This window comes from Sinocyclocheilus grahami, unplaced genomic scaffold (assembly GCF_001515645.1).
Source record: "Sinocyclocheilus grahami isolate Dianchi unplaced genomic scaffold, SAMN03320097.WGS_v1.1 scaffold177.1, whole genome shotgun sequence".
Classification (NCBI taxonomy): domain Eukaryota; kingdom Metazoa; phylum Chordata; class Actinopteri; order Cypriniformes; family Cyprinidae; genus Sinocyclocheilus; species Sinocyclocheilus grahami.
Genome location: NW_015505356.1, coordinates 33,757 through 46,345, shown reverse-complemented (window position 1 = coordinate 46,345; position 12,589 = coordinate 33,757). Strand labels below are relative to the sequence as shown.

Genomic DNA, 12,589 nt, shown 5'->3' with positions numbered 1-12,589 from the left:
CAACAGAGGGAGGAGGGGGGGGGGGGAAATAAGAGAGAGGAGGAGGGGGAAACAGAGAACACACAGTGGACATCCACAGATAAACAGACATAAATCTATTATTAAAGAAAACAAACACTTTAAACAACTAATCTAACCATCTCATGGACCTCATGAACATGTCCAAGTCATACAGTATTTCAAACCAAAACAAATATTTTGCTTAAAGAAAAGGAACCGGATATTTAGGATCATTTTTTTTACATTGCGACATTATTCATTTTGTATGAGTTGTTAACTGTTAATTTTGACAGGCATTTTTGATTTAGTCTTAGTCTTTATCTTGAGACGAAAATGCTTAATAGTCTTAGGCACATTTTAGTCATTTGAGTCTTTCATAGTTTTAGTCGACGGAAAATCATTGCATTTTTGTCAACTTTTAGTCATTCATTTTAGTCAAACTGCAGTTACCAACATTTATTTTGGTAGCTATTTTATATGTAGTGTTCAAACAAAAATAGTCATTAATTCTTCTCTCTTTAGACCAAATCAATTAAGCTTATGAGAAATTTGAATCAAGAATTGAATTAGGAAAAACTTAAATAAATGATGACAATTTTCATTTTTGGGTGAACTATCCCTTTAACAGTAGTGAAAAGGGAGCAACTTATAAAAATTATAGTTATTCATGCATAATACATATATAATTTTTGAAAAAGAAGACGAAAAAGATACAAATTAAACTCATTTTTCAGATACAGTAGGTTTACTTAAAGGGGTCATATGATGCTATTTCAATTTTTCCTTTCTCTTTGGAGTGATTCTCGTTAACGAATATTTTTCCTCGTCGTCTTCGTTGACGAAATTAACACTGGTTGTTAATGTGTTCCTTTGTTAAGTTGAACCATCTTTAATTTATGCTTATATTAACAATACAATTAGTTACATTATAGTGCTTTATCACAATAATGTTCATTAAAAAAAATAAAAAATATTTAAAAGTAAAACTTACAGATGAATTATATAGGCATGTGATCGGCCATGGACAAAAAAACGAAGGAAACCCGTAAATCTGTATTTATACATAAAAATCACATTCCTGATGATAGCAATGAGAAAGTACTTAACATTTTTTCTTAATTAACTGAATATAATGTAAATGCAAAAAAAATCGTAATGCTGTATTTAAAAAAGTAGGAAAAATTAATACTACAATATAAACATTAAAATGACAAATAAATAAATATCAATTAATACTAATATTTTAAATGTACTAGGCTATATTTTAAGAAAAAGGTAAATAAACAAACAAACAAACAAACAAATAAATAGAATAAATAAATATAATATTTAAATAAATACAAGAAATCGTAATGGTCCTGTATTTCAAAATTAACTAAAGTAAAAAGTAGGCTAAACAATATGCATAAATATAAAAATATGGTAATATTCCCCAGCCATGAGAATTGTTGGCAAAAGGGGAGAAAATACTTTTTTGTGTGTGTATATATATATATATATATATATATATATATATATATATATATATATATATATATATACACAAAAGTATTGTCTCCCCTTTTGCCAACAATTCTCATGGCTGGGGAAGATGACTTTGAGTGAACCTGGGTTCATGCTGTCAAGATGAGCTGTACTTGAGCACTTGAGTGGAACCACAGGGAGTCTAAATACTATGTGAGGAGTCTGTATATATGTGTCTAAACTCAGCTTACCCCTAGTTACATAATGACCTCCCATTTGGCTTCCCTGTTGTGCGTTTGTTAATTGTGTGTGTAAGATGCACCGTTTCCTCTCCCCACTTAAAGGGTCTGTTTCTGTCTCTCATTCATGCTATACTTTCAGCTCTGATGAACACGCATACTATTACTGACAGGCCCATAATAATGTCTGCCTGCACTGGCCCCAGCGGTAACGTCCAACACTTCTTTGCCCTGCGCATATTACAAGCATTTTTCACATGTAAAATACATGCTACAAGAATCAAGAAAAGTGTATATGCATTCTTTTAAAATGGTCTAAGGCTTAATTGCATTACAAAACAACCTCACTACGCATTAAACAATCTGAATTATATATTCCTGCAATGGCCGTTGCTTCTTGTTCTGCATGCTCACCAAAAAGCTTGATAGCAGAACAAATTGCCCTTGACCTCCTGTTATCTTCACTGACACAGTGGAGCTCTTTTTTTTTGACACTGAAAGGGGTCATATGATGCTGCTAAAAAGAACATTATTTTGTGTATTTGGTGTAATGAAATGTGTTTATGCGGTTTAAGGTTAAAAAAACACATTATTTTCCACATACTGTAGTGTACATTATTGTTTCGGTCTGAAAAGCGAGGTGTGCTGTGATTGGCCAGCTATCCAGTGCATTGTGATTGGCCGAATACCTCAAGCGTGTGACGGAAATGTTACGCCCCTTACCATGCTGTGATGCCGTGTCCCGGAGTGACGAGACAAAAACATGGATCAGCTCCAGGCATGACGAAGCGGATAATGTCCTCTTTTGGAAGGCCAAACAAAGTAGTTTCGCTTCCACAACGAATCACACAGTGCCTTCACGACATGGCGGCGGCGGCGGCAACAACAATACTACAGCGAGAATAAAAGTTACGCCTTCTTTCTTTGTGTGAACATTTGGCCGGTGTTATGCAAATCTTCCCACATTGTGACGTAGACATGTGGGGGCGTGTTATAACGAGGCGTTTTAGGTAGGCGTGGTTGACTCTTAACTTTTATAAAGAATATCTCTTTGGATTTGAGAATTTAGTCTTTGCAACTTTACAGATCTTCTTTATGCACCAAGAGCTTGTAACACTCCAAAGAGAAAGGAAAAATTGAAATCGCATCATATGACCCCTTTAATTTTATGCTGTCTTTGACCAGCTGATCCAGGGTCAGCAATGACACGCCATCGCCCAGTGTCCTTGCAAACCTTCTGTTCTCTATTCCCAATAACAGATGAATCAGGTCAAGTGATGAAATGAACCTCTGATCTCGGTTTCTGCTTTCAAGAATACTCATTATACCCATTAGCTACCAAGGTCATTCCTCAACCGACCTCAAATAGTTCATTCCTACACTTCCATTCATTCACATATTATACTGTTTCACCGTTGCTTCTTCATTCATGAATTTCAGCTTCCCTCTTCTCTGACCTTCCCTCTCTAAATTACCAGAGGTTGAGTTAAAACAAAATTTATATTTATGAATTCTTAAAAACAATGACAGGTATTTCCAAGTAGTGTGTCATTTTGAACCCCCCGATATTTACCATGGCTTTGTGAAATCCAATCATTCTAGTACATATCTGCATGACTGGGAGCTTCATGTTTTGGCAAAAAACTTCCCCACACAACCGTCACTCATTTTCAAGTTGGTCAAACGAATTTGCCACATTGAGCAACAAAAACCTGCTTGGTTTGAATGTGACTTCTGTGTGAGCGGTGCTTCTTAGATCTCTATGCTATGGAGAAGAGATAATGTACCTTTTGCTACAGAAATTTTGCTGCAATTTCGCTTATGTGACTCCACCGAAAGGAGAATAAATGAATAAATAATGACTGATAAATTACATATATTTATTGGAACTGAAACGTATTTATGCGAATAGACCTTGGTTGGTTAAGACACCAGACTTGTGGGCATATTAAGATCATCTTAACGATAATATAAATGATAAAACGAGATAAACTTTGATCGTTTTATGACTCATAGGCAAGATAAATGTTAAAGTTTAGCAATAAAATACATTATAATAATGTTTTTTGTGCTTTACAATGCGCTCTTTGTTTTCCAGAAGTTCAAGAGCATACAAACATAAAATATTTATTAACAAAATGTCCACATACACTTCATTGTATTGTTTTCTGGAAAGAATGGTAAGAATAAAAGAATTTGGAAATGTGACATGCCATCACATACATATATATATATTATATTATTATATATTATATATATATATATTATATATATTATTATTTGATTTAATAATTATTAGCAATTGCATGGTTCATAGTAACATTATAACAAAGATTACCATTTTATATAGCACTTCAATATGCAGATTTAAACAAACTAATGGTCAACTGAATAAAAAGCCGAGTCCCCCCCCCCCGCCGCCTTACAAATACTAAAATCTATTACCAGTGTCTCCCTCTACCAATCAGTGACAAATCTCGTGAGGGACAAAACTAGTTATCCATCTTTCACCTTTCTCTGCAGGTCACATGTCTTGATGACCTTCTCTCAATCCTAGCAATCGCTGTAAATGACAAAGACAGATATCAGTCTCCTCAGGGGCAGCTGTGGGTGGCAACAGCCTTACACAAGTGCAAATTACACTGAATAATCACTCCTCCTCACCCATTCAATCAAGGAGTCTAAAACAGCATCTGAATGTAAAAAGACAGCATTTACATACTCAAATGCATGTGGCCCCACGCTGAGCACTCTCATTTCCCCAGAGTTTTCTGGAACAAAACTGCTGATTTACCAATACATTTGGTTCAGTTGGTGTCTCCTTTGTAATAATTTAAAAAAAGAAAACACAGACAAACACACACACATGAACATTTCTTCCATGGACTAAACCTGCCCCACACTGATGAAAGTTTTTCCTCCACTAAAGCATTTTTGTGTACATCTGGTCCTGTTTTCTGCCCTGACCACAGTCATGCTGGTCATAAAAGCATTCTGTGATATTCTACACACTGAAAGAAAAAACAGCATTCTTCTTGTAAATGGAATTAAATAAATAAATAAAAAACAGACATTCCTAATGAAAACCATATCTTCCCGCAGAATGCAAAACGATTAGCTGAAAGAACTTGTAATGGGTAACCTATTCGGTGCCTGAGTAACAATCCTACAACATTTTGTGATGTATGTTGTGCAAAAATTACCAAAATTTTGACAGTAAAACACCGTAAAAATGCTATGGTAAAAATCTGTTATTTGGTTTACAGTAAGTTCCCTTAATCTATACGGTCAAAAACTGTAATAATTCTAATACTGGGACATTTCACTATTAAATGTAACTGTTTTTGGAAGTGAAAAAGAACAATTCATCTTATAATTGACAGTAAAATTGACATTTCCAGAATTCTGTATGCGACAGTTTACATTTGATGTTTTTTCACTGAAATACAATGTTTCTTCTTAATTTTGTCTTATCAGTTACGTAAATTAGAATTTTGTGCTACATCTTATGTGGTTAAATGAATGTTTATTGCATTATTTTAGTGTCATGCATGTTACCATAATGGTAGGGGTGGATGATATGACCAAAATCTTATATCACAATCCGAGTAATTGTATTTCACGGTAACGATATATATTACAATATAGTGATTTTTTTCTTTAAATAAGGTTTTTATATCAAAATTTTTGATTATACATTTTTTTTTTAAACTTTATTTAGTTTTTTAATATGACATTTGTTTTTTTCAGAACAAAGGTCCAAAAAGATAATGATAGTACGGTATACTAGCTACAAGTAAATATCTCCGATGCACAAAATAATGGAGATCCAAACAGATCACATTTGTTGTATCACCATGCACCTTCTATATATTAGTATTTACCTGGAAAAGTTAGCTTCTTGTGATGAACTTCATGTTTCTCTTAACCACCTGTTTTTCAAGGTGGTTGTCAGTATTATAAAGAGGAAAAAAAACTGATTTTAGTAATTTGATATATTACAGTAAAATTCTGACAACCACAGCTGCCATTTTTTACTATAAACTTCACAGATTTTTGTACAATGTATGTAAATATGACAAAAAACAAATTTACTGTCTAGTGACTAGGACGGCCTCTGCGCCAGGGACACGCCTATGATACCAAGGCATGCTGTCTAGGTGGGTGGCTCAAAAGGGTTTGGAACACAGCTGAAATTTAAAATTAAAGGCAAAGAAACAAACAAATTCACAGAGAAGCCGCAAATGAGAGTGGAGAAAAGATCAAAACTGGAAAAATGTCAGAGAGAATTTGATATCTCATTTTGCGTATTTGAGTACGCCTGGGAAAGATGAGTCAGCTGAGCTCCACGGGCGTGCAGCGTGATGCCCTGACACAGCCAGACTGTGAGAGTCTGTCTTTACCTCTGGAGGGTAATTGCAGCTTATAAGACACCTGAGAACAGTTGTGCAATTAAGACACAAGTCTAAATGAAAATGCGGCATGACTCACTATGATATACTTCTAAGGCTGGCTCTGTGCTTACACATACTAAGGATGGGCACCAGTAGCCACATACAGAAGTGCCAATTATCAAACATGAAAAAGGCAATAATTGAGCTGACCAAGTTATAAAAATGTAAATATAAATAAAAATATATAAATATAAAAACTAAACACATACATGCCAAAAAGGGGCCTCTTTTTAATTTTTGCGATTGCCGGGGACTAAAACAAATAATATATACATTTCTTTAAATATGTATCAAAAGATTGGAATAATTCTTTTTTTTTTTTAAAGAAGTGTCTTATGCTCACCAATGCTGCATTTATATTATCAAAAACTGAATAAAAACTGTAATATTGTAAAAAAAAATAATAATAATAATTTAAATTACAACTTAAAATACCTAGCTTCTATTTGAATATATTTTAAAATCTCACAAAAGTGTTACATGATACTTCAGAAATCATTCCAATATGCTGATTTGGTGCTAAAAAAAAACATTTATTTTTATTATCAATGCTGCTTGATATTTTTGTCTTCAACAATGCTAGTAATAATAAGCACCATTATTAACAACTGATAATAACTGAGCACCAAATCAGTATATTAGAATAATTTCTGAAGGATCCCATGACTACGAAGACTGGAGTAATGATTGCTGAAAATTCAGCTTTGCCATCATAGGAATTAATAAACATTTAAAAATGTATTCAAATAGAAAATTGTAATATTTCACAATATTACCTTTTTACTGTATTTTTAATCAAAAAATGCAGCATGGGAGAGCAAAAGACATTTTTAAAAACTGAAATTATTCCAAACTTTTGACCGTTAGTGTATTTAATAAATCCACTAATTATATACTACTAGCAATAATAATAACAATAATTATTTTTTTGTCAAATTCACTGTAATTAAAATTAATTGTAATAAATAATAATAATTATTATTACTACTACTATTGCATGTTTTATTATTAATATAAAAAAATATTTTAACAGTGTCAAGTAATTGAGCAAGCAAAATGACCAACCTCAATACATATCTCTAATGCATCAATTCCATATACAAGCGTTACCTTCACATTTAGAGATGCATGCAACAATTGACTTTTACAACAGGTGCATTAGAAATAGTGATAGATAACGTCACCAAACCCTTCTCAATCTTCTCTCTTTATTGAAAGAGAGAGAGAACGAGTGAAACAGAGTTTCTCATTGCTCGTCTCTTATTTCAGTGCTTTTCTAATGATATACTGACCTACTTAAAGATATAAACAAGCCCTACGCTGGGCGCCAGGTTTGTTGAAATCTCTGATTTACACCCAGAGAGAAAGTGAGAGGGAAACAAAAGAGAGAGAGAGTGAAAAGGAGGGCAAGATTTATTTGTTCTGGCAGCATGGCACTGGTGGGAACTCAGTTAGAAATTAACCTGAACTAGAGAGATGAAGTAGGACATGAGAACAACCTTCAAACACACAGCACACCTCCGTAGCACAACAAGACAAGTCTCAACTGAACCCTGAGCAACAGCCACCAGACTTGGGTCTGAATGAGTGTGTTTGTGTTTCAAAACCAGAAGAATTGATAAACAGGTTTCTGCAACCCATCTCATTTTATCTCTTCAATGGCGTTACATCCGGCAGACACCGCCTAGCCTCTAAAAACAAAACGACAGTTAAGACCAGGATTAGACGTGACACTAACTATACAATTTATGGGCATTCTCATTTGAAATGCTGACAGCCGGTACAGGCCTTTCTCTTGAATTTAAAGTGTTGGAAACGGCTTTAAGAAAGAGTATTAGGCCTAAGTGTGTAATGTGTGTAATTGGCAGAAAAAGATCATGAGAAATCAGAAGGTCAGAGCTTCCGTCTAATGAAAAGCCCCTTTGTGTGTTCAGCCAAACTGCATTAGTGGCATTGAAATTATATTAGTGGCGCTTTTTGAGCGACAGATGGTGGGATTGCAGCAGAGTTTATCTGTGGGCGGAAAACTCTTTGATGTTTACGTGCTTTGAGCACCAAGTTCTCAAAAGCCCAGGAGCTATGTAAGACGCCCAAACGATGGGCCATTTATTTGGAGGAGTCCCGTGTGAATTTCTCATCATAGTCCATAAACTACAGCTGGACATTTCACATAATTCTTTTGGCAGAGGCTTGATGAAACTTACAAAAAGGAACCATGGTATAATCCATGGTATAATGATTATCCCAGAAAAACACTGGGAACAAGTGGAGGGAAACGGGTAAAATCTATGGAATAAGACAAAACAATGTATTGTTGTGCCTTTGGATGTGAATAATGCAAATTATTTTTCTAGAAAACTGCTGTCAAAGATGCCATTTGAAGCTAAACGCAGACGTTTAAAAGGACAGACTATGGATGAAACCTGCTATGATAACCCTACTTTTAAAGCATAAATTTAAACAAATTTAAAGCGTTAAACAATTTGTCTACATAATATTCACATATGCAGTTCTTAGGGGACATATTGTATTAGCCCTGCAGTTACAGCATGAAATAGCAGCTATTTAAACCTATAGCATTTACCTATTTTACCTCACCATTCTGAATTAATTCTCACAAATGCAAGTCTCCTAGTTCAGCCTTTATAACTCAATTTAATTCAACAATTGCAAGTTTGTCATTTCTGAGGGGGAAAAAGCCAGAAGTGTGGAATTACAAACTCATGATTCTGAGCCGAGGTGAAAAGAGGGAATGACGAGTTGATTTTTCTTATCAAATTGATATAATCTCGGAATTGCGAGAAAAAAGTCAGAATTTTGAAATCAAAATTACCTTTATTCTTTTATGGCATGGCTTCCGTCTGTTACTTTAAGAAAGGAAAACTTGAAATCGCATCATATGACCCCTTTAATGTCTGAAATACGGCATATGGACTTCAGTACTACAGTAAATAACACCGTATTCCCTAGCAATGCACAGATATTTCAGCAACTGAAAATATTCAGTTAAAATAGCACAACATTTTTTTGATTTTGGCCAAAATAGTTTTGGAGGGCCGAAATCATTCATCAAAATATCAAGGGGCTGCTTGTTACCAAAAAACCTTACTATGGTTTAATTTACCACTAGGAAAAAAAAAAAAACGAAAACCACCATGAAGAGCAAAAAAAAGGTAATCACTGTTTGCAAACACCAAATTGGTCTATAACTGCCTGTATAAAAAGTAGTGTGGCAGTACCCTGGTACTGTACTAGTATCAGACCCTCATACAATTAAACTGAAATTAATTTACCATGATATCTACAAGAAATCCATGGTACTACTACGGTATATGTCCAAAGTACCATCATAGTGCATTGTTCTATGTCCAAAAGGTTGATACTCTGTTGATATGATACCTTTTAAGTACTGTACTGTAAGTGTGGTTTCTTGGATATTGGCAATGGTAATACCACAGTATTTTTGACGCACTCATGAATCCCATTGTTTTTAAGCATGGAATTTATTTAGTTCCATAGAATATATAAATGTACCATAGTATTACCATTAGATCCCATGACTGAGCCATGGTAAAATTACAGAGAAGCTGTGCATTTCTGTAATTGATTTAGCAGAGGCTGGATGAAATACAGAGTCGCGTGACAGACACAGTGATGAATATGTGTTTGCAGTACACAAGCCACGGTTAAGACAGCTGACTCCATTGTGATGTGACCGTCTCTCTCTCTCTCTCTCTCTCTTGCGCGTGCACACACACACACACACGATGCGCAAAACTCCGCATTTGAACAGTCAATAGCAAATACTTAAACTAATAACAAAACAGTAGCTGATTCAGAAGCGCCAGATTGTCATAGCAAAGTCAGAATGACCTCCTCTCCTAGGTTCACGAAACGGTCGTCCATAAAATGCATTGCTGTTCTGTTGTAAGTAATCTTAAAGATTCCTAAATGCATCTACTATCGGAAGGCCAAATAAAGTGCTTTTGCTTTCACCTAGAAACACACAGCGTCTCCCTTTCATCAAAATATCAAGGGGCTGCTTGTTACCAAAAAACCTTACTATGGTTTAATTTACCACTAGGAAAAAAAAAAAAACGAAAACCACCATGAAGAGCATACTGAGTCCAAATACCCAATTACTCAAATTTAATTACTGAAACTTTATTTTCAGTTTTTACCTTAATGAAAGCTTTATTTTTGGTTTTGTAAAACTTCAGTTCAACGCTAGTATTACCATTACATAACATGGTGTGTCAGCCACAGTACTTTTTGTAAGGAGTGTGGGGGGGTGGGGGGACATGAAAAGTCAAACACGAAAGCTAAAAAAAAAAAAACATCAAGACAGAGAAGTCCACAATTTCCTCCAATAAATTAGTGTAATATAGAAAGGGTAAATGAAGAAAAGCCATTAGATGTAAACACAGACTAGAGTACTTAGCAAAGAAAGGATGTTTGCAGTTTGAGAGGATGAAAAGGCTCTGCAATTACAACACAGAAGGTCATATGTAAACACTTAACTAGCTCTGTCTGTTCTCCTGCTGGACAGTAAAGCACTACCCAAATGCTGATGGTGGAACCATCATGGCCGCCTGCTGTGAGGGTGTCTGGCTTGTGTGACAGATGTGAATTGAGGTTCATTAGGTCTGCATGTACGGAAACATTTAGGAGTCAGTGTTAAATAAAAAGAGGCCGGCTCCTGTATTTTGCGTTTGAGATGAGCTCACACACACAGATAACTTGCCTGGACAGGACTGTGTGCAGTCAGCCAGACTAAACAGAGCAGTTTAATTAGTGCCATCGCTCAGAAGAGACACACAGAGTGTCCTTCAAACACACACTTGTTACTGCAGTCTGTCTGCCTTTAACCCCCATGTGCTATTCTACTTAACACTGTGTACATTTTGGTTAATGCAACAGATCATACAGATCTTGAGATACATTTTAAAGCTATTTTTAACTTGTACACACACACAAACAAATACCTGAGACTTTATCTGGCTTCAGTTTATAGCGTCAAAACATTTCAACATTTTATGTCATACGTATCTGATGAGATGGATAAAACGGTTTACTCACAGATATCTGCGGCTTCATCAGAACCGTCGGGACAGTCTTTCTCGCCATCACAGCGCCAGCCTTTGGAGATGCAGGTCACCTGATCTTTACACACAAACTGCTTCGGACTGCATGTCTTCGGAGCTGGAACAGAGAAATACACTAAGTGTGAAATGCATCCCTCAGATCAACTAATTTAACAATATTTGGTCAGTCTGAGGTTCTTACTAACCACTTGACTCAAGTTTTTGAGTAAATACTATGTAAAAGTATTTATTTAATTTTAGCAATTTTTAGCAAAAACAAAATGCACAATCCACTTTAAACCTAGATATTAAAATCATACAAATATAAAACAGTTTATTACTATTATTATTTTCACAATTATATTATAATTTTCTAAAACTAAGAAATGCTTTGACATAAAATGAATAAGCAATACCCCAAATATGATCTCAAACATAATTAACAATGAAAATGTGTGGAAAGTTGCAAAATAGAAACATGTTCACGAGTGGTCTCAGACTTTTGTACTTTATACTGTACTATATATAAAACTAGCAAAAATCTGTCATCATCCAGCATCCTGTATACTGTATATATCAGCCACTGAACAACCCATATTGGTCAACCACTAAATGCTTCAGCAATAATATATCAAATTTTTGTTGAGGGGAACATCTAGCTGTACCACTTATGAAATAAGCAAATACCTCAGTGACCGGCAACTTTGAAAAGACAAACATTTTAGAAGAAAACTTTGTGGATGTGGTCGTAGACTTTGCTGAAATTACCATTCCTCATTCCAAAGATAGCTGGTTTCAACACAGAAACACATCTGGTCATGCCGAGTTCACAACTGTGCTTTATATTCCAAGACAACTCATTCTGCCGTAATATTAACCCACTTATTTCAGCATAGGTGCGATTATGTTTGTTTATTTCCCAAGTGCTCCCCACAAACAGTGGTTTTCTTTTGCCCTTCATAACCTGAGAGATGTTTTCTCACAACCCGTGGACAGAGGTCTTTTCATTACTGGCGGTAGGGCGAAGTATTCGTCAGTTCAGTCTAACTCCGGGAGAGCCCGGCAATCAGAGGAGTATTTTTGCTCAGTCAGTCTGATGAGATTGTTGAGGTAAACCGCAGAACCGCCTCAGGACTGTGGGTAATCTGGCCCTGCCCCACTGCTGTCCACTCAGTCAGAAGTCAGAGATCCTCAGCAAAACCGCTGCTGTAATTAAACCATTCTCAGTCTGTCCGTCCCCCAGTAAAACACTGCAGCTATGATACCTTCTGTGTGTGCGGCCCACAACTGACCATAAGCCTTTTCAAAATACAATATGCAGACAAAAACGACTAAATGGAAAGATTTT

General features: G+C 35.3%; 1 protein-coding gene across 1 annotated transcript in view; it reads right to left on the bottom strand.

Annotated features, from left to right (window-relative positions):
* The window catches only part of LOC107593902 (low-density lipoprotein receptor-related protein 1-like), a 129,091-nt gene that overhangs the window by 94,533 nt on the left and 21,969 nt on the right, over nt 1–12,589 (bottom strand). The window contains exon 2 of the mRNA XM_016283779.1: nt 11,237–11,359. Within this exon, the coding sequence (XP_016139265.1) occupies nt 11,237–11,359 (123 nt within the window). The remainder of the gene's footprint in view (nt 1–11,236; nt 11,360–12,589) is intronic.